Genomic DNA, 23,441 nt, shown 5'->3' on the forward strand with positions numbered 1-23,441 from the left:
AGACCTCAAGAATCAACTTTTACTTTGACTCCGTATTCCTTGATAAATGCACTAAATGAAAGCTAACTATAGTATCTTGAGAATGGAAGTTAAACATTTTCTGAGCAGCTCAGTTAGTCGGGAACCCTGAGTTAACAGGCTTCAGCTGTTCTAAAGTCAGCAGTGCCTTGAACTGATGCCAGAAGATGTGGATTCTGCCACTCATTTGAGAAGTCTTAGCACTCTGCACCTTAAATTTCTCATTTGTAAAAATAGAATGATGCTACCTATTTTAAAGCTGAAATGACATAAAAAAAATTTAAAGCATTACACAAATCTCAAAATCTATTACTCAGTTGTTATTTTACATGTTTTCCTAAAATCTATCAGCTCACTTCCTGCTTTAGTGTATAATAATACCAGTATATTGTGTATTATTGAGTCTGGTTTTGGGTATTCTGATCTTGCTGGACTTGCCATCCTAAGTACCAAGAGATGCTATAGCGATAGTAAGAATACCACTACAGATTGAATGTATTCTGTACTCAGGATATAATCTGAAAAATTTTTTTTTTTTTTAAATTTATTTTTAGATTTTTATTTATTCATTATAGAGAGGAGAGAGAGAGAGAGAGAGAGAGAGAGAGAGAGAGAGAGAAGGGGGGAGGAGCAGGAAGCATCAACTCCCATATGCACCTTGACCAGGCAAGCCCAAGGTTTTGAACCAGCGACCTCAGTGTTTCCAGGTTGACGCTCTATCCTCTGCGCCACCACAGGTCAGGCCTGAAAATTATTTTTAATAACAATTTTAATAATACTTATCACTTAAAACTTAGCTTTTTTTTTTTTTTTTTTTGTATTTTTCTGAAGCTGGAAATGGGGAGAGACAGTCAGCAGACTCCCGCATGTGCCCGACCGGGATCCACCCGGCACGCCCACCAAGGGGCAACGCTCTGCCCACCAGGGGGCGATGTTCTGCCCCTCCGGGGCGTCGCTCTGTTGTGACCAGAGCCACTCTAGCACCTGGGGCAGAGGCCAAGGAGACATCCCCAGCGCCCGGGCCATCTTTTGCTCCAATGGAGCCTCGCTGCGGGAGGGGAAGAGAGAGACAGAGAGGAAGGAGAGGGGGAGGGGTGGAGAAGCAGATGGGCGCTTCTCCTGTGTGCCCTGGCCGGGAATCGAACCCGGGACCTCTGCACGCCAGGCCGACACTCTACCACTGAGCCAACCGGCCAGGGCTAAAACTTACCTTTTTAATTATAAAAACTATAAATTACAAAAGTAACCATTTTAACAACAGGAAAGTATGTAAGAAAAAATCAAGTCTTCTCCCCATCACAAACTCCATTCTCACTCCCTTGCTAGAAGCAATGTAAAGGATTTGATACATAACCCTCCAGTTTTTTCTAGGCATTATTAAGCAAACACATGTACATACAAGAGAGGACTGCTTGTCTTTACTCAAAGGGGCTGATAGTATAAACAACACTTAGCACTTTTCCCCCTTATTTAGTCTGTCAAGGACTTCCCACCAGGATAATAACATAGAGCTAACTCATTCTTTTTAATGACTGCATAATATTCTGCAATATGGTTATATCAAAATGCCTTTAATGATGGCTATACTGAGGCATAGTTGATTCTAGGTTTTTGCCATTACAAATAATGATTCAGTAATCATCCTTATACATTTATCCTTTCATACTCATGTTTTCATTTATAAGGAAAGGATTCCTCCTAAGGATTATTTGATCAAAGGAAATGCTTATTTTTTTCTTTGATAGGGAGTGCCACATACCAAAAATACTACCACAATTTACACTCTCAACAGCATCATGAGAGTGTCCATTTCCCCCAAACTCTATGCAAGCCCTTGGTGTTAGTAGATTATTGAATAGGGAATTTATAAGTTTAGGTCTGGTGAGTTTAGCAATCTATGACAATGTCTGTCAGACTTAGTAACAGACACAGAGCCCAAGGGAAAGAAAGCACGTGATTTCAATTCCTGAACTACACATGACATCCAAATGCCATATTCAGGTTAAGGAAGTTGGTTCCACATCGACTGTTCTCAGATTAGTGAGCCAGACTCTGGAAGTGACCAGAGCTCAAATAGGGTGACTACAACTCACCAAGTTTTATCCAAATGCTGTTTCTTGTCTTGGAGTTCTTGTTTCAGGCTCTCCACTTCGACCTTCAGCTCGATGTTCTGAAAAGCACACAGGCATTGTCATTAACTGCCACAGATCTCTACCCTGGAACCAGGCTCCAACTTGATCTTGCCTTGGGCCCACAGCTTGTCATCTCAACTCAGCCCTCATTAGGGCCCTTGACATAGTGACCCAGCCAGTGATGACTGAGCTGCGGCTATAGGATTTCCTAGGAGCTACTGACCCATTCTCCTAATCAGTTCATCACAGCCCTGGTGATGAATGCTGCCCAGCCTGTCCGCTCTCTAAAGCACTGGAGGACAGAGTATACACTAAAATATTTTTTTTCTTGCCAACATAGGTCTGTTCCTGAAAACCAAAGTGCTATATATAGGATATTTTAAATATACGTAGGGGTTGAATTATTTAAAGAAGTTATGTTGTAAACATTTTTGAAAATAATATACTGCTTTTATCATAAAATTAAACTTTTATAAATTGCACTTGTTCAGTTGAGACGAGAGTCTGATGGCAAATATATGAAGGAAACAATTAATTTTTATTGAGTTGAAGTAGCAACAAGTCAGATTGACAAAGAGAAAAAATAAATAAAAACATCCCAAGTGAAGACAAGTATGAACAAAGATTTGGTGAGAGGGTGGACATGAGTGTCCAGGGCCGGTGACATGGCCTGGTGTGTGGTGAGGAGTGGGAAATCAGTACAGAGAACAGTGCACAACCAGTTTGTGAAAGTCATGCTGAGAAGACTGAGGAGTAATCAGTAGAGAACAAGAACTTACTAGGGAGCTGCAGGCAAAATACTGTCATGACCGGGTCACACTGAGGAAGGAATATAGGGCAGATGTGAAGAAGATGGATGAGTCAAGAGGCCAGAATAGGATGGGGACTGTCTGGGGCCAACGAAGCACAGGGAGGAAGACACACGACTTTCAGAGGCAGAATCCATAGGGCTCGCTGATTTGTGAGAGGTTCCAGTTAGACCACAGGGAGGAGCCTAAAGCCAAGGCTGAGGTTTCTAGCAAGTGGGTGGTAATGCATATTATTAACTAAACTAGGGAAGAGAAAAGGAAGAGCAGGTTTGTGGGGGAAGGTAAGGAGGAGTCTATGTATATTAGGTGGAGGATTTACCTGATTCAGGCTCTGAGCCAAGTGCACAGAGATGAGTCAGTTCCTCCCCTGATGGAATCCATAACACAAATTAAGCAGGAAGAATTTTATTAATACTATGTCATGGGCTTGATCACATGAGCCTCAGTTTTCTCACAGGGGTGGTGTGGTTGCTCTCTTTTTCAATAAAGACAATAATGCGTATCCCACAGGGGACTTTGTGTGGATTAAATGAGATAATGCACATAATACACCTGACTCCTAGAACACTGCCTTGCACATGGCTGCTCAACAACCTTCATTCCCAGGCCAACTAGTGCCACCTCAGCTCCTCCCAAGAAAAATATTTAAATCTAAAGGGTGGAAAATGGAGGATGCAATTATGTGGGCTCTATCTGCTCTAAATCCTAGATAAGAAAATGAAGGGAGCTTGACCAAGCGGTGGTGCAATGGATAGGGGGTCAGACTGAGATGCAGAGGACCCACGTTTGAAACCCTGAGGTCGCTGGCTTGAGCCTAAGGTCACTGACTTAAACAAGGGGTCACTTGCTCTGCTGTAGCGCCCCCCCCCAGTCAAGGCGCATATGAGAAAGCAATCAATGAACTAAGGAGCTTCAACAAAGAATTGATGCCTCTCATCTCTCTCCCTTCTTGAAGTGAATACTTGAATTAATTTGATGAAAGATTAACATTTTAAAAAATCTTAGCATTTATCTGTTCTGGGTCCCTCATTTTAAAAATAAGGAAATTGAAACCCAGAAGGGCTCCTAGAATACAAGCAGTAATGGAGTCCAGCATTCCACCCGACCATTTCAGCCACAGACCAGTCAAGAAACACTGCCAATTTCTGCCTGATTTAGTGGAATGTGGTAAGCTATAAAATATGCTACATGAAGCGTACTCTCGAAAGATGCGGAGCAGTGGCCAAGAGCATAACCTCCTCCCCTGTCGAAGGGGATCATAATGACACCTCTCTTTTAAGGGTGTTAACAGACCAAATGAAATAACGCACAAATTACATTGCACGGTGCCTGGCATGCAGTAAGCATTCAAAAACTATTAACTATTATTAACTATAAAACAACAATTTACCCTGTCTAACTAGGACAGTTAAAGTTCTCAGTCATAACCACATATTCAACTAGTATTATGTCATAGAAAGAAAAATAAATTTATTACACCGACAGTGGGCTATACCAGGACCCTATACACAAATACACATCCAATTGGAACATCTTCACATAAGTTTTATCCTTCTGAGATAAGCAGAGAAGAGAAATGAAAAGGAGGAAAAGCATAACATTTTTAAAAAATAAGGAAAGATAAAAAATGGAATTATTCCTCTAGGCTTTAGTAGTATGTCTATTCAATCAAATAGACAATGATTTTGTGAGCCTCACATAGAACTGCTAAAATGGCTTCATCTCCACAAGATTAGATCTGAAATCTGATCAGTAAGTCCAGTGGATCAAAGTAATTTCATAGGTGCTACAAAATCTTACCACATGGAAATGCAAGTACATACCAATTTAAAGTCTATAACCTCTTTCTGCAGAAAACCCACTGCCTAGTTACACAGTGTTTAATCAGACTGTCCTTGTGTTGGCAGCACAAGAAGCAATCAATGAATACACAGCTGGGTCAAACAACTGAATGAAACAAGTTGATGCTTCTTTCTTTCTCACTCCCACCTACCTCCTCACCCTTCCCTTATCCTCTCTCTCAAATCAATGAAAATTTTTAAAAAATAAAAATAAAGAAATGATATATACATAGGTGAATCTTGAACAGATTATGCTAAATGAATGAAGTCAGTCATAAACCACCACAGAGTATATGATTCTTTGATATGAAATATCCAGAATAGGTAAATCCACAGAGAAATAAAGTGGTAATTTTGGCAACTTCTGTAATGTCTGTCACAGTAAAATACATCTGGGTTCTCAAAAAAAAAAAAAGAAAAGTAGACTGGTGGTTGACTAAAGGATGAAGAGGGATAAGGGAATTAGAAGTGATGTTGAATAAATTGGGGTTTCCTTTTAGAATGATAAAAACTGGGATATTTGCACAACTCTGAATATACAAAACACATTGACATGTACATTGAATTGTATACTCTCAAAGGGTGAATAATAACGATATGTGAATTTTATCTCAAATTGTTATAAAAAATGTTTTCAGTTCTGACCAGGCAGTAGTTCAGTGAATAGAGCATCAGACTGGGATATGGAGGACCCAGGTTCGAGACCCCAAGGGATAGTGTCAGACTGGGGTATGGAGGAGGTCGCCGGCCTGAGCATATGGAGGAGGTCGCTGGCCTGAGCACCGGCTTACCAGCTTGAGTCCAAGGTCACTGGCTTGAGCAAGGGGTCACTCGCCCTGCTGTAGCCTCCTGATCAAGGCACATATGAGAAATCAATCAATGAACAACTAAGGAGCTGAAATGAAGAATTGATGCTTCTCATCTTCCTCCCTTCCTGTCTTTCTGTTTCTTCCTGTCTGTCTGTTCTTTCCTGTCTGTCTGTTCCTATCTGTCCCTCTCTCTGACTCTCTCTCTGTCAAAAAAAAAAAAAAAAAAAAAAAAAAAGTGTTTCCAAAAGCCCTAGAAAGTTAAAATAGTTAAAATTCAGTGATAATTCAAGCTTCTCTAACAGAGATTAGCACTGGATATTTCAAAATCTCTTTCCAATCCTGCCCTCCTCGGCAGCCTCTGTGTTCAGGACTCTGTTAAATACTCCTTCCTGGCCTGACCTGTGGTGGCGCAGTGGATAAAGCGTCAACCTGGAAACGCTGAGGTTGCCGGTTCAAAACCCTGGGCTTGCCTGGTCAAGGCACATATGGGAGTTCATGCTTCCTGCTCCTCCCCCTTCTCTCTCTCTCTCTCTCTCTCTCCCCCCCCCTCTATAATGAATAAATAAAAAAAAAAAATACTCCTTCCTTCTCACTATGGTTGGAACAAACAGTCTCTTAATCAGCCTCCCCAACCACAGTTTTTCCACCACTTAGCTCTGATCAGTTTACTCCCTTTAGTCAAAAAACTGTAATGGTTTTTAACTGCACAGCAATCTGGTAATAACAATTTCTTTAAATTTAACCTCACCCTATATCCCGTTTTATCTCCCATCACACTCCACCAGCCTGACACTCTCCAACACACATCTGGTGCTTCCTCAGGACCACGTCCCCGTTCCCTGCAGTTTCATCATTAAATGCATGTCCCTAATGAAGCCTTTCTTTATGTCTCCTTCCCCCATTAAAAATTATTTCTTTTTTCCTTTTTTTTTTTAAGTGAGAGGAAGGGAGATAGACTCCTGCATGCGTCCCAACTGGGATCCACCCAGCAACTCCTGTCTGGGGCCAATGCTGAATCAACTAGGCTGTCCTCAGTGCCTGGAGCCGATATTTGGATTAATCGAGCCACTGGCTATGAGAAGAAAAGGTAGAGAAGGGGGAGAGGGAGGGGAAGAGAAGCAGATGGTTGCTTCTCATGTGTGCCCTGACGGGAATTAACCTGGGACCTCCATAAGCCAGGCAGACGCTCTGTCCACTGAACAAAAAGTCATTCCTTACACCTCTGATTTTTCATACTATCATTTCTCTTGTGCATCCATAGAAACACACCTACGACACACCACATAACTCTTTGTATTTCTACACACTTCTTATTTACCCTTTTAAAAACCATAGGCTCCCGAGGGACAGAGAAAAGGTGGCACTATCAAGGTGTGCTAGTCTTCGCTTTTGCCTTTCAACTTTGGGATGCTGGGACAGGGGTTTCAGGACAGGTAGACCCAGAGAGGCAAAAACGCCTTCCTGCCATTTATTTACTAGCTGGGTGATCTTTTCTGGGTATATTACTTAAATTCTTAGAACCTAATTTTCTCATCTATAAAAAGGGGTTATAAAAATTACTTGAGGGTTGTAGTGAGGAGTAAATGGAATAACCCATGTAAAGTACCCAGCATAGTAACTCATTCAAATAGCTAGCAGCTGTGACTAACCTGAGGCCTCGCAGTGCTTTGCATTTGTATGTAGTGAATACACTGAATGAGAAAACCAACCAACCACCAACCAACCAACCGACCAACTGGAACAGATGAACAGGAGGAGGCAGAAGTGGAATGACAATGTTTACTGAGTAAAAAGGGATAGGAAATGCTGTGATTGTGCAAAAAACTCTCTATCGGGAGCTTTTAAGACTTTCTCTGGTTTAAACAGAATATTCTCTAGGAAGTATATTATTAACCCATTGAGATACAAGGCTGTGAAAACTGAGGTATAAAAAAAAGAAAGAGTTGCCAAGTCACTAGAATTCTGAATATAACTTAGGATTCCAGCCTCCTCTGCCTCTCCTGCTCCCTGCCAAACAGTCCAACATTCCACTCCTAAGCCTACACCGAGATACTAATTCAGATCTCCAGACCTTAAAGTGGACATTTTAGAGGGAAAATGGACCAAGTACTGGCTGGTATTAAGGAAGTATTTTAAAGCCTTTTGGGTAAAATAGCAGTACATGCTTATGTTTCAAAAAGCTCTTTATGTGTTAGAGGTACATTCTGATGTCTTCCCAGACATAGCTCTATGATCTAAGAAGAAGGGGAAGGCAGAGACAGCACAATGTTGCTAACTATTAAAGTTGGGTGACAGGGACAAGGGTCACCAATCCATAGCACAGTTACATGGGAGATACTACTTCCTTTCTCCCGTGTATATTTGAAAAATTTTCGTAATGTAAAGTTTAAAGCAGCGGTTCTCAACCTGTGGGTCGCGACCCCGGCGGGGGTTGAACGACCAAAACACAGGGGTCGCCTAAAGCCATCGGGAAAATACATATTTCCCCGATGGCTTTAGCCGCTGAGAAGCCGCGCTACCGTCTGCAGCAGCGCTATTCAGCTTGAACGCACGCTGTTATGCACAAGCGTCCCAAACTGAATGCCTGCGGTCATGCGCAGACGTGATTGCATCCGTTGGGGGCCTAAGGGGCGGGGGGGACACGCCCCACAGTCCATAGCAGCGCATTACGTGTGTCCAGCGCTTGCTGATGTTATCAGTGGGCGGGTGCAGCAAGCGCCGGAGGATAGAAGCTTAGGAGGCGGAGAGGCAAGAGGCGGAGAGCCAAGAGAGCCTGCTGGTGTAGAAAAGGTTAATAATGTAAAAACAGTACACACACCATACACACAATACTGTGTAAGTGTAAGGTGCTTTGTGTGTAATCATTACACAGTACACAAAGCAGCTTACACTTACACAAAGCACCATACATTTACACAGTGTGAACTACATCGGTCTTATACTATAAGAGACCACTATAAAATGTAGTGTTATAAGATCCATTAGTTAAGCAGCTACACACTGTTCCCCAATGTATAATTATCTCCCATATCTCCCACTATTTTCCCATATTCTGAATGAGGAAACTGCTGAAATAAGTGGTTTCCGGCATTGAATCCGCCTCCTATTGATTTCATTGGGAGTGCTGCGGATTTTGTGGAAGAGAGCTCCCAAGAATCTCGGGTTACCACACAATCTATCGCAGCCTCACACTGATAGACACCAATAGACTGAAAGAGGCCTCACACTGAGGAATCTGCTGTGCGGATTCTGCAGTGTAAAAGATCTGCCTCCTATAGAAGTCTATTGGGGGTGGCGGATTCCTCCTTTGGAATTTTTCTGCTCTAGGAAAAGTTCTAGCGTGGAAAAAATTAAGCAACATGCTCTATATTTGAGCAGAATCTGCTGCGGCCTCCTATTGACTTGAGTAGGAGAGGAAGAAATGTGTCGGAACTGCATTTCTGCCGTACAGGGGATCTCTCTTCTGCAGAATCCACGGGTCTCCCATTGAAGTAAATGAGATGTGGATTCCAATGCAGAAACTGCTGCTTTATAGTGTGAAAGAGCCCTGAAAGATACCATGCTGTGCAGAAACTGCAGTGTATCCTATGACATAGTTCACACTGTTCTATATAGAAAACTTGCCACTAATCTGGAAAAAACAGATCCATTAGTTAAGCAGCTATTTACGGAATGGTAGCCCCAATACACTAGGTAAGGAGGTCTATTAGTAATAAATATTTCTCAATATATAATTAAATATTGTTTTTGTGATTAATCACTATGTTTAAATTATGTTTGATTTGTAGCAATGAGAATACATAATGCATATCAGGTATTTACATTCTGAATCATAACTGTAGCAAAATTACAGTTATGAAGTAGCCACCAAAATTATTTTTTGGTTTGGGGTCACCGCAACATGAGGAACTGTATTGCGGGGTCACGGCATTAGAAAGGTTGAGAACCACTGGTTTAAAGGGACTTTTTCATCACAAGGTAAGTGTCCACATTCGTTTTTATTCTTCACGCTCACATTCGGAATGACTGACATTAGGTCAGCCAGCAGCGAATGTACAGCTCCTAGGATAGCTTCTTTACCCACCAGACTGCCACAAAACAGTGCTGCTCAGTCCATTTCCCAACACTGAGGGATTAAAAACATAAATGTGCCTCTAAGAACCTCTTAAACTTGGGGATCTCAGAATACCACTGTGTCTGAGTCAAAGGGAAGAAAGACGAAAGGCAGGAATAAATTCCAAACAAGTTTCTGTTTGAGAAGAGTCTTTACTGTGCAGACAGAACTAGTAAAGGCACAGTTGTTTCACTCTCTCTCTTACCATCTCCCAGCCTTTCCAATTCTCACACTGCCTCACTCTCTTCCTCTGCCCCCTTCTGACCCTACACAACTTGGACAGTGGGTACCCTTCTGATCTGACACAGGACCACCATCCAGTGGCCATTGTTTCTGATAACCAGAGTTCTGAGTGATGGCAGTTTGTGGCAACATAGTTTCCATGACTCCTCCAGCCTTTGGTGTCACTCTTTACTCCTCTCAACCCAGGGCTTCTACTGATTGAGAAATCAATCACGTAAGTGCCCTTGGATGCCTCCAGCCTTTGTCTGAGCTGCTGTCAGCTCTGATGCCTTCTCTGCTCTTTCTAAGCCTGTTCATTACAGCTCAGCTCAGGCATCCCCTCCTCCGGGAAACTTTCCAACCCCCTAGTCAAAACTAATTCCTTTCTCTTCGCTCCCACTGCACTTATGCTCTTTGTTTATACCTAAGAGGACTGTAAGTTAACATCCATCCTGAGACTCTTCTGAAACTCTTTTGCCAGGACAACAGGCAAAAATCGGGACTGTTCTGAGTAAACCAGAGCTCATGGTCATCGATGCCGATGTTCCGTACAGCACTCGCCTCATTTTTTTCTTTTCTTTCTTTATTTTATTTTATTTTTTGTATTTTTCTGAAGCTAGAAACGGGGAGAGACAGTCAGACAGACTCCCGCAATGTGCCCGACCGGGATCCACCCGGCACGCCCACCAGGGGGCGACGCTCTGCCCACCAGGGGGCGATGCTCTGCCCCTCCGGGGCATCGCTCTGCCGCGACCAGAGCCACTCTAGCGCCTGGGGCAGAGGCCAAGGAACCATCCCCAGCGCCCGGGCCATCTTTGCTCCAATGGAGCCTCGGCTGCGGGAGGGGAAGAGAGAGACAGAGAGGAAGGAGAGGGGGAGGGGTGGAGAAGCAAATGGGCGCTTCTCCTGTGTGCCCTGGCCGGGAATCGAACTGGGACTTCTACACGCCAGGCCGATGCTCTACCACTGAGCCAACCGGCCAGGGCCCTTAATATTTTTCTTTTAATGTCTGACTCCTCCCTCTAGGTTTTAATGTCTGCAAAAGTACTTTTCCTTCCACAGCTCTCTGGGTATGTTTATGGAATAAATGCTTTACCAACCGTTTTGAATTGCTAACTGACATTTTTGTTTTGGTATTTAAGTTCACATTTTTGTGTATATGTTTTATTTCAACTAATCTTCAAGCACCTTGAGAACAAGAAATGTGTCTTATGTTACTTACTAGCCTTCATAGTTTGCTGCTGGGATGAGTAGGCCCTCAAAAAGAGAAGAAAGAAAGAAAGAAAGAAAGAAAGAAAGAAAGAAAGAAAGAAAGAAAGAAAGAAAGAAAGAAAGAAAGAAAGAAAGAAAGAAAGAAAGAAAGAAAGAAAGAAAGAAAGAAAGAAAGAAAGAAAGAAAGAAGAAAGAAAGAAAGAGAGAGAGAGAGAGAAAGGAGGGAGGGAGGGAGGGAGAAAAGAAAGAAAAGAATGGAAGGAAGGGAGGGAGGGAGGGAAGGAAGGAAGGAGAGAAATAGGAAGAGAAAAAAGGGAGTAAGAGAAAAACAACTTGATAGCATATCAGCACACATTCATTGATAAAATTAGCAAGTATGTATTGGAGACAAAAGGTTCCCAAAACCAAAGTGTTTTCCTTAGCATCAGAGTCCTGGACCTCAAAGACGCTCTCAGTGTAATAAGAGGTGGACTGGGGTGAGCAGTGGAAGGAAATGAACATTGCCTCTCCTAAGACCATAGGAAACACACCAGAGAGGAACACACGGTCTCTAAAAGGGTCTTTATTTGGGACTAAAATAAATATGGCCAAATCCCACCCTAAATCAGTTCTATAAACTGAAGGAATTAAAAAAAACATAGTGTAGGAGGAGGAAGAGACTCAAAATCTTGCGAGCAGAATTTGTGTAATTCCTGATGATTCACCCAAAGTGAAAAGTAAATCTTTGTAGTTGTGAGGTTGGTTGGCAATGGGGGAAGGTCATGTGAGGAACCAGGCCTGGGAACTTTGGCTGGAACTGCCCATATCCATGCCCGCCAAAAAGAAACGCCTAGAGCCCTTTGAAAAAAGAACAACTGTCTGTCAGCCAATGAAATTTTGCCACATCATATTAACCTGACCACCCTAAAAACACTATAAATTACCCCCAAATAGAGGAGGTGGTGCGACTTCTCTGGCCCTTGTCTTGTGGACCAGAGAACCTCCTTCCAGAAGCACTCTACTAAATAAAGCTTTTGCTGTTCCACACTACGCCTTTCTTTCTTCCTCAGCGGGGAAAATACCTTACAGTAGTTGGTTTTACTTTAAAATCTTTTCTATTTAGAGTTTTATCTCTTTTAGGAAAAGTATACTTCATAAATATTTTTTGTATGCAGAATGAATATCTTCTCAGGACCTCTCTGATATCAGTGGAGCAAAGCCATAGCTCTACAAAACAGGGTAAAGTACTGATGTAAGGTATTTTTCCCCCGCCGAGAAGGAAGGGGCTGGAGCCACAAAGTGCGGAATAATAAAAGACTTTATTGAGTACAGCATGCATCCCACCCAATGAGGTTCCCTGGCCCCAAGGAAAGATGGAGGCCAAGGAAGTTGCAAGTGGTGACCCATGTGGGAGATATTTAAAGGGTCCCTAGGGTGGTCAAGCTAATATGATGTGGTGATATCTCACTGGCTGGCAGATGGTCGCTGTTTTCCAAAGGGTTCCTGGGAAGTTTCTTTTGGCGCACTTGGTTGTGGGCGGTCCTAGCCAAAGTTCCTGGGCCTGAGCTTTCCACATTATCCACTGACCTTACATTCTGACCTTTTGTGTTAAATAGAATAGGGGCATCGTTTATTCATCTGGCTACTTCCTGCTGATTAGGGGCATTGTGGGGAGGGGGAGATCGGAAGGTGGTGGTTTTGAGGGGTGTCAGGAGGAACATCTATTTTGCCGTGAGTTGAGAAACTTCACGGAAGCAGTCCTGTAAAGATTAAAAAAAAAGAGGAGTAATGAGGGATTTGTAGGGTCCAGCCTTTTAGTGAGCCAGAGATAGATGGAGTCCAGTGGTTCTGACTGCCAGTGGTCCTATAAGGAGGCAAGCTTGAGGCAAAACTGCAGGTCAGGAGTGGCGTAAAAAAGGGAAAGGTAGGGGTGTCCCATCCATTCCCATAACCAAGACCTGTGAGGGAATTAGAGGTCCAGAGTGTGATGACAAAAAGAGAAGGTAGCCCCCGTGTCCACAAGAAATGAGATGGACTTACTAGTTGCAGCATACCCTGGGTTCTCCAAGTCCAGGCTGTGTCCTAGGAGTTTGAGCGATGCACCCATCTGGCTGGATTGGCCTCCCATTCGGGCAGCTTGTCCTCCACGTAGAGGTGCTGAGGAAAAGCTTGTTGCCCAAAGGGGCAATCACTCCACCAGTGACCGGGCTGTTTGCAGTCACGGCAGGGCTCAGTGGGAAGCCACAGGCAGGGGCCCTGTCGGGACCAGTGACCCTGCTTGCCACACTTAAAGCAAGCTGCTGTTGGGATTTATCTTTGCGGCTTGGACTTGGGTTGGGGCATCTCCTGTGTCTTGCCTCTGTTGCTCTGCAGGCCTCAGGGTTGCCACAAGAGCCTGGGTTTGGAGCATTGTCTTCTGCTGCATGCAGGCCTGGCGAACAGCCTTGGCCTGTTTCTACTAGTTGGGACCATTAAAAACTTTATTTTTTTTATTTTTATTTTTTTTAAGTTTTTTTTTTTTTTTATTCATTTTAGAGAGGAGAGACAGAGAGGAGAGAGAGACAGAGAGAGAGAAGGGGGGGAGCTGGAAGCATCAACTCCCATATGTGCCTTGACCAGGCAAGCCCAGGGTTTCGAACCGGCGACCTCAGCATTTCCAGGTCAACGCTTTATCCACTGCACCACCACAGGTCAGGCCCATTAAAAACTTTAAATGCCATGTTCACAGGTTCCGGATAGGGGTTTGGGGGTTGAGAATAAGAGGATTGGGGCTCTTGGGGAGCCCAGCACCCAGATCCGGCAGGAAACGCTGGAGCCAAAGGCAGGACTGGGCCAGAACTTCCTGCAAGAAAATTGGGTAAACTGGTGTAAGAGCCAAAAGTAAGTCGAGAATAGCCTGACGGAGGAGGGACTTAAGAACACAGTGGAGAAGGGAGGGGCCCCTGGCCAGCAGGGGAGGAGAAATACAGAATGGTAGTGGTGAATAAGAAACAGGATTTTGCAAAGGGCTTTCGGAGGGAAGAGACCCGAGCAAAAGAGGTCCACAGAGGGACCAGAGAGAAGTCCCAAGAGAGGGGCGCCCCCGGGGGTCAGGCAGGAGAGAAAGAGAGTTGGGAGTCCGCAGAGAAGGAAAGATCAGGATCGGAGGTTTTAGGTGAGGTTTCTCTGACCAGAAAATGAGCCTGCATGGTGGATCAGGTGGCACAGAGATTAAGGATGGGTGTGCAAATAACTAGAAGCCGTGAATGTAAGAGATCTCCAATCAGCTCCTAGCTTTTTTTGGCAATAGTTAAATTGGTGAAGGTGTTAAAACCGAAAGTCCCTCCAGGAGGCTAATTCAGTGGGTTCTGTGGCCTGGCCACAGTGGAGAAGAAGAACTGTTTCTTCTTCTTTAGGCAGGGAGATTCCTGTGCCCCCACGGCCGCCTTCAGTCCTCAGAGTGGTCAGATTTGAGCATCAGCGTCCCAAAACTCAAGCTCTGGCCACAGACGGGTAAGGTAAAGTGGATGAGCTCAGGACATCTCCACAAGCACATGCACTTGGAACAGAAAGACTTCCCTGATGTAGCTACGGTTTCTGGACAGGGAGTCTTGGAAGAAAGAACTCAAGGGTGGCTGGAGGCAGGGGACTTACTGCACCGTGTGCCAAAGTGGGTGGAAGGTCGGAGATCCTGGTTCTTTCTTGGAGGGGAAGGGAATAGAAGCAGTCCTTGTGGACTTCAATTCCTCCCGGGTTTGGACACCAAAATGTAAGGTATTTTTCCCCGCCCAGAAGGAAGGAAGGGGTCGGAGCCACGAAGTGTAGAATAACAAAAGGCTTTATTGAGTACAGCGTGCATCCCGCCTGATGAGGTTCCCTGGCCCTGAGGAAAGATGGAGGCCAAGGAAGTCGCAAGTGGTGACCCGTGTGGGAGATATTTAAAGGGTCCCTAGGGTGGTCGAGCTAATATGACGTGGTGAAATCTCACTGGCTGGCAGATGGTCGCTGTTTTCCAAAGGGTTCCTGGGAAGTTTCTTTTGGTGTGCTTGGTTGTGGGTGGTCCTAGCCAAAGTTCCCGGCCCTGAGCTTTCCCCATTATCTATCAACCTTACACTGAGTATTTTCATAAGAATTCTATTTGTCCTGACCAAAGGACAAGGAGCTGGGTCAAGTTCCTAAAAGTACATTGTAGTAGCTTCTAAGAGAGTTCCTTTGTAAATAAAATTTCTTACCATTCACCCAGTTTTAAAACAAAAATAGAACCAAGTAGGTCTAAATATTTGGCTCTGTCATTAACGAACTGTGTGCCCCTCCAAAGCTTTATGTTTTTATACAATTAAATTGAATCAGAGCTAAGAATTATTATACCATCCTCACTGCTCATCTTCTGGGTAGACGTGAGTGAGACACTGAAGCCAGAAGGTGTTCAAATGCAAAACATTAAGTCCTTTTAAAGAGAAAACCACAGGCCCAAAATGGCATCACTTTGTGCTAAAACCCATGATACCCAACCTAGATTTAATATCTGACCCAATTGCTGATTCAAACTCTCCCAGAAACATGGTCTTACTCAACCAGTCTGGAATTTTCTGGTTAACACCAATGAGGTGATCTGTCACATAGGCCCTCTCCATCCCCCACAGAAAGAAGAGGCAATCCGCATGATAAAAACGATGCTGCTCCCCTCCCCCCAAAAGAAGATGCCAGGCATCTAAAAACAATCCTTTCCTTTTGTTATTAGCTCCCTTTCCTCACCCTTCTTCCTGTAAAAACCTTCCGTTTTGTATAACTTCTGGGATCATCTTTCAGGATGCTGCCTGATTCATGAATTGCTTAATAAAGCCAATGAGATCTTCAAATTTGTTCAGTTGAATTTTGGTTTTTAACAGTCCATAGACCATAAGATAAAGGAAAGACTTTAGTCAGAGGTGTAATTTCTGCCTTTCTTCAGATTCCAGGTTCACTGTCCTCTACTAAGGAAGGTAAGCAGCAAATTAGACACATAAGTTGCCCTAACATGTGACAAGTGTCCTTCATTGCCAGGGAAAGAACAGCAGGGAAGTGTCCACAGCTTCTGTAACCAGAAGACTCTACAAGGCCAGGGCACTTTCCTGTCAGAGGCTGCTTTTATGTCCAGTCTCCAAAGAGATGGAAAAAAACCAAGTGGAAAATTTCTGTTTACACAATACATAATACAAGGATCCACATCCAAATGGCATAGCTCCCCTATTCAGGTCACTCCTACAAGCTCAACCCATGTCAGTCCTTAGTAGGGGCCTGACAACAATACCATTCTCTTCCCTCGCCTGAGCAGACAAACACAGACAGTCACATCTGAGTAAGCACTGAGGCTATGAATGTGTAAAGAGGTAAGGAGGTCAGGAGTATGGAAAGACACAGAAGAGAGAAAGAGAGAGCACAATGGGCAGAAGACAGGGTGACTTGTGAGATGTAGCATTTGTTTCTTTTTGATCAAATATTTATGAAGCATGTAATCTGGATGTGCAAGGTACTCTAAGAGGTACTACAAAGGGCAAGGCAGACACATAATCTCAGTCTTTGGGGAATATACAGCCTCCAGGGGCAATTACACAGATGGTTACAGTACAGTATGATAAATAGAAGGTACCCAGAATCAAATAGTGTATGGACAAGCACACCGGTGGTGACTGTAAATAGCAGATACACAAATCAATACAGGTCTATCATATAATTCCAACTTCAGCCTCCAGAGAAACACTTCTAGACACAACTTGTGCTATGTCATACCTTGGGCTGCCCTTCCTCTCTGCTCCCTAGTTCTAGCCTTTAGAGAGGGTATAAATCTGCATCTACAACACTGCCAAGGGAAAACAGAATCCAATATTTAAGGCAGTGTAGGGTACAATGCAAAAAGTGTGGACTTTAGAACTAAAAGACTAGCTCTAATATTCTATTAGGTTGAATAATAGCAAAAAGTATAGATACTCAATCAGTTACACATGGTTCACATGGTTCCATATAGTTAACCTCTGTATTCTAGTGGTAAATCACTTAACCAAGGAATATTGTAATAATTAAATGAAAAGATACGGTGAAAATATCTGACATAGAGTAGGTGTTCAATAAATTAGTTTTCCAAATGCAGGGGTCTTAAGAAGGAGAGAGGGCTATTTCTGGTCAAGAATAAATTTAAGAACCCCCTCAAAAAACAGATTCAAATGAGATGTCTTTGGATTTGGATGGTGGGGAAGCCATGCATGTGTGGGGAGCAGGAGGTATAGGGGAGATCTCTGTACCTTGGGCTCATTTGCTGTGGACCTAAAACTGCTCTAAAAATAAAATCCACTACAAAATATGGAGGGGAATATGGGGTGTCTTGGGCTTGTTGTAGTTAGACAATGAACTCAGAAGGCCCAGAAACCTCTGTTGATCTAGCCCACGTGGTCTGGCAAGTGAGAAGCCATACACATAAATACCAATGACTTCAGTGCTGCTCTCCCCTCCCAGAACATTCCTTAGCTGGATGAATCTCTCTCACTTGGCTGGAGCCTCTGGGTCCACAAATAGGCCTGGCTGGGCTTAATTTAGCAACGTGCAGTCCTCCTGTAAAAGTTGGGGTGAGGCCAGAGCCCCTGCAATTCCCAGGATACCTTGTCCAGAGACAGGAGCCCAGCCCCACTCAAAGGGCTGACAGTGATGCTCAGAGTGACCTGTTTCCCTCACTACTCAGGAAGAGGAGCTCGGGGAAGCAGCTTGTGCTTTTTCTGGCTTCTCTTTGGGCAGCAGGTATAGAACTGGGAACAAAGTAAAATTTCACTATGGAGTTAAAAAGTATAAAAACTATATTGATTTTTCTATAGATAAATTGGTGCACAAGAAATGGATGGCCTACTATTTTTAAATTATCTGTGTCGTCTAACATGATTTGACACATATCCCCAAATTCAGCTCACTTGTTGTTGTTTTTTTTTTCTAGAGAGAGAGAGAAAGAGAGAAAGACAAGAAGGAAGAGAGGGGAGGAGAGCAATGAGAACTATCAACTCAGTTGTTTCACTTTAGTTGTTCATTGATTATCTCTCATATGTGCCTTGACCGGGGGGCTCCAGCTAAGCCAGTGACCCTTGCTCAAGCCAGTGACCTTGGGCTTAAGCCAGCAACCCTGGGATCATGTCAATGATCTCTGATCTCATTCTCAAGCCAACAAGCCCGCGCTCAAGCCATCAACCTTGGGTTTTCAACCATGGGATCTCAGCATTCCAGGTTGATGCTCTATCCACTGTGCCACCACAGGTCAGGTTGTTCACTTGCTTTTATTTTTCAAAAAGGATAAAGCCACTGATTGGTGTCCTGCAAAGTCCAGGACAGTTTTTCTAACACTGAAGCTTATGCTCCAAACTGGAATCTAAGTCACTCCTCCCTTGAAAGCCTAGCTGTGTCCTGAAGCCAGGCCTTAGGATCAGGCAACTCTTCTGAGGTTGTACTTCTGCTTGGGACCAGAGAACTTAAACTATACATCAAGGATGGCAGCCACAAGCCACATGTCACTATGGAACCCTTGAGATGTGACTAGTCCAAACTGAGATTACAAAAGCTAACCATAAAAAAAGAAAAAAAGGATATAAAATCTCAATTTTTAAATATTCATTTCAAGGTGAAATAATATTTTAAATATATTATTAACATAATTTCACATATTTCTTTTTACTTTTCTTTCAATGTGGCTAGTAGAAGTTTTTAAATTTCCCCTGTGGCTCTCATTATATTTCTGTTTGACAGCATGGCTCCATACAATGTTAGGAGAAAGACATACCAGCTTTAAGTACATCACACAGAAACAGGCTCTGACCTGCATCACACTTAATCCTGTGGTACAGGAGAATCTGCACATGTTTTATGCCAGGGGTCGGGAACCTTTTTGGCTGAGAGAGCCATGAACGCCACATATTTTAAAATGTAACTCCATGAAGGCCATACAATATGTTTAACACTAAATACAAGTAAATGTGTGCATTTTATGTAAGACCAACACTTTTAAAGTACAATAAGTCTCCGAATTCTTTTTAATAAAGTTGTTATGCTGTTGCTAACAATGATGAATAAAGTACTTCTTACCATTAATGTGACTTCTAGTGCTGCATGGTTTTGCTGATGGCTTTGTAGTCTGGTTGATACGTGGTGAAGTTAAGCTTCATGCAGGCACTGAGACTTCCAACAGTTAAACGTGATTATAGGTTGGTCTTAACGTTCTTTTGATGTGAGAAAGACTGCTCACATGCATATGTAGAGCCAAACATTGTCAGTACAGCAATACTCACACGCTGCAGTGTGTGGTATGTGATGGGAAGCGCATTCCAAGTTTTGACAATCAGCTGGTCCACGGGTTGAAGTTTTTTCATTTCTCCCCACTTGTGTTTGCTCACCAACTCTGCTTGCTGTCGTGCAAGTCTTTCTAAATCTTCATTCAGTGACTTGAACTTATTCACCCACATGTCTGAGGCCTTAAGGTCAGCAGCTTGTAGCTCAAAATCTCTGATGGAAATACCAGGGATGTAACTCAGGTCAGTGCTGTACACTGCACACTTGTGTAGATGGGTGATGAACTTAAAAAGACAGTGCGCTCCTGAAATTCTCCAAAGTGCGCTTTCAATGACTGCAGGAGATTAGATGTGAAGCCCACTAGCTGCTGGAGATCAAGATGTTGAGCAGGGTCACTTGCTGTGCATGCATCTTTTTTTTTTTTTTTTTTTTTTTTTTTTTTTTCATTTTCTTTTCTGAAGCTGGAAACAGGGAGAGACAGTCAGACAGACTCCCGCATGCGCCCGACCGGGATCCACCCGGCACGCCCACCATGGGGCAATGCTCTGCCCACCAGGGGGCGATGCTCTGCCCATCCTGGGCGTCGCCATGTTGCGACCATCCTGGGCGTCGCCATATTGCGACCAGAGCCACTCTAGCGCCTGGGGCAGAGGCCACAGAGCCATCCCCAGCGCCCGGGCCATCTTTGCTCCAATGGAGCCTTGGCTGCGGGAGGGGAAGAGAGAGACAGAGAGGAAGGCGCGGCGGAGGGGTGGAGAAGCAAATGGGCGCTTCTCCTATGTGCCCTGGCCGGGAATCGAACCCGGGTCCTCCGCACGCTAGGCCGACGCTCTACCGCTGAGCCAACCGGCCAGGGCCGCATGCATCTTTAAACTCTCTCAGTTTTTCAAAGTGTAGTAAACGACCTGTTTCAATGTCAGTGATGAAGAGTTCCAGCTTGTTTTCAAATGCAAACACTGCTTGTTGAAGGGATAAGACTGTATTTCCAACACCTTGCATTTTCACATTGAGCTGGTTCAGATGTTCAATTATGTCCATGAGATAGTAGAACTTCAGGAGCCACTCAGCGTTAGTTAACTCAGGATGCTCGACGCTTTTCATTTCAAGAAAAGTCCGGATTTTGCTCAGACAAGCCGTGAGACGGCTGAGCACCTTCCCTCTTGACAACCAATGCACATTGCTGTGCAGAAGCAGACCAGGATAATTATTCCCAACTTCATCCAGCAGTGTTTTAAACTGGCAATCATTTAAAGCTTGGGCAACAATAAAGTTGACCACCTGAATGACCAGTGACATCACCTCACCAAGCTACTCGCCACACATCTGAGCACAAAGCACCTCTTGATGTAGGATGCAGTGAAAACTTAGGATGGATCTCTTTTCATGTTCACGAAGAAGCGCTACAAATCCTCTGTTTCTCCCCACCATGCACGGAGCACCATCAGTACATGAAATAAGTTTATCCATCGGTAGATTTTTTTCTTTAGCGAACTCAGTGAAAGACTTGAATAAATCCTCCCCTCTTGTTGTCTCTTTCATAGGCAAAACAGCAAGACTTTCCTCACGTAGTGTGTCACTGACAGCATACCTTGCAATCACACTGAACTGGGATAAATGGCTTAAGTCTGTTGACTCATCCAAAGCGAGAGAAAAGAATGGTGCTGCACTTATGTCCTTCATTTGTGTTGCATCAATTTGATTTGCCATCATGACGGTACGATCGTGAACAGTTCTTGCTGACAGAGGCATGTCTTTTATTTGTTTGATTATCTTGTTTTTATCCAAAAAGTCGTCAAAAAGTTCATTGGCAACATCAAGCATGAATGTTTTAGAATACTCCCCATCTGTGAATGGCTTTTTGTTTCTCACAATTGCTAAAGCACCAGCAAAGCTAGCCAAATTCCAGTCACCTTGTTGGGTCCAACCATGGAGTTGCTGCTGACTAGCTTGCACTCTGCACAATAGCTCTTGTCATGCTTTCTTCCTGCTGTCCCCCGCTGGATATTTTTATGCAAATGTAGTATGGTGTGTGTTGAAGTGCTGCTTTATATTTGACCGTTTCATCAATGCAATTTTATCATTGCCACTAGACACACTGCAGAACCTGCTCTCTACACAATGGTGAATTCCTCTGTCCATTTCTGCTGAAAAGTATGATACTCCTCATCTTTTTTTCTTTTAGCCATTTTCTTCTTCAAAAGGGTTTCTGCAATTAGCTAGCTGATTACTTGATTAAAAGGAGGGAAGTTTACTTCCTGACTTCACAACAACCCATGTACACTATGCATTATCCAATAAAAATTTGGTGTTGTCCTGGAGGACAGCTGTGATTGGCTCCAGCCACCCACAACCATGAACATGAGTGGTAGGAAATAAATGGATTGTAATACGTGAGAATGTTTTATATTTTTAAGATTATTATTTTTATTATTAAAGATTTGTCTGCGAGCCAGATGCAGCCATCAAAAGAGCCACATCTGGCTCGTGAGCCATAGGCTTCTGACCCATTTTATGGGGTTATGGAATTCATCAAACAAAATATGGACATAACTCCAGCTCATTATAAGTGAAGCAAAATGAGAGGAGTGATAACAAGCATGACACTGAACAAAAGCCAGCTCAAACTGTGTTCTGACACTAAACTGTGAGTGTCAAGAGACAGGGACCCCCTATATTTTCTCAGCATTTTTTTTCTATTTATTTTATTTTTCTTTTTTATTCTCACCACTTTTTTATCCCCATTGTTTATCATATGACTGGTGTTCAAAACAAAACACAGCCCACTCTTAAACAATTCTGTCCCAGTAGAGCCCAAGCTCTATGTCGATCAGGCGTCCCTGATTCATGATTCGACTTCCCCACACAGTGGACACTCCTGATTATCAGCAGGGCTGGCAGCCTCTTCGAGACTACTCTTGAGGTGGCTATGAGGACGCTACTTATCAGTGTAGAGACCAACCACCACAGGAGGAAAGACAGGACCGACACAGAAGTTAGCTGCAACAATCACACAGGCAGTTTATTACTCACACATCCTATGGTGTGCCTGGGTACAGCTTAAAGGGACCCCAGCGGTGTGCTCCTCTCGGCTGTCTTTGGTCAGAGCAGCATGGAGCAGCGTGGAGACAGTCCACGTTCACGTTGGAGTCTGGGTGACTACCGCAGCAGGGGATGCCCCTCAGCTTTAGTACCTTTTCTGGCCAATGCCTTCTAACAGGTGTCAATCTACAGGATTATCACCTTAAACCACCTTTTTGGGAGTTCCTCACAGGGAGCCTTTTAAAAAAAAAAAAAAATAGAGAGAGAGAGAGTCAAAGAGAGCGATAGATAGGGACAGACAGACGGGAATGGAGAGAGATGAGAAGCATCAATCATCAGTTTTTCATTGCAACACCTTAGTTGTTCATTGACTGCTTTCTCATATGTGCCTTGACCACGGGCCTTCAGCAGACTGAGTACCCCTTGCTCGAGTCAGCGAACTTGGGTCCAAGCTGGTGAGCTCTTGCTCAAACCAGATGAACCCGCACTCAAGCTGGCAACCTCGGGGTCTCAAACCTGGGTCTTCCGCATTCCAGTCTGATGCTCTATCCACTGCGCCACCACCTGGTCAGGCACAGGGAGACTTTTTTATATTAATCTACTGAAGTGTTACATCAAGGCACTTTTAAGATGTACCTAGGGGAGCCTCCTGTCTACGTCAACCCACAGAACTATGACATCAACCCACTTTTTTATCTATATATAACTTCAAACACACATTAACTGAGACCTGTGTGAAAGGCAGTCTGTTTATCATATATGTACACACTATATTAATTCTTATCCAGACACCATAATTTTATTTAATTTCTTTTAATATTATATCCTAATTATTTCTATATCTTCCATATTTTTCTATATTTCTATATATTTAATTACTACAACATTATATTACTGCAACAAATTCTCACTGTCAAGAGTTTCTTCCTCTTACCTGTTTCTTTTCTCATTTTGTTTATCTTCTACCATTGCCAGCCCTTCTCTTGGAG

General features: G+C 43.6%; 1 protein-coding gene across 4 annotated transcripts in view; it reads right to left on the reverse strand.

Annotated features, from left to right (window-relative positions):
* The window catches only part of PDE4DIP (phosphodiesterase 4D interacting protein), a 205,517-nt gene that overhangs the window by 115,927 nt on the left and 66,149 nt on the right, over positions 1 to 23,441 (reverse strand). For all 4 annotated transcript variants that reach the window (XM_066377295.1, XM_066377294.1, XM_066377298.1 and 1 more), the window contains exon 5: positions 2,112 to 2,188. In XM_066377295.1, the coding sequence (XP_066233392.1) occupies positions 2,112 to 2,188 (77 nt within the window). The remainder of the gene's footprint in view (positions 1 to 2,111; positions 2,189 to 23,441) is intronic.

Source organism: Saccopteryx leptura, chromosome 3 (genome assembly GCF_036850995.1).
Source record: "Saccopteryx leptura isolate mSacLep1 chromosome 3, mSacLep1_pri_phased_curated, whole genome shotgun sequence".
Taxonomy (NCBI): domain Eukaryota; kingdom Metazoa; phylum Chordata; class Mammalia; order Chiroptera; family Emballonuridae; genus Saccopteryx; species Saccopteryx leptura.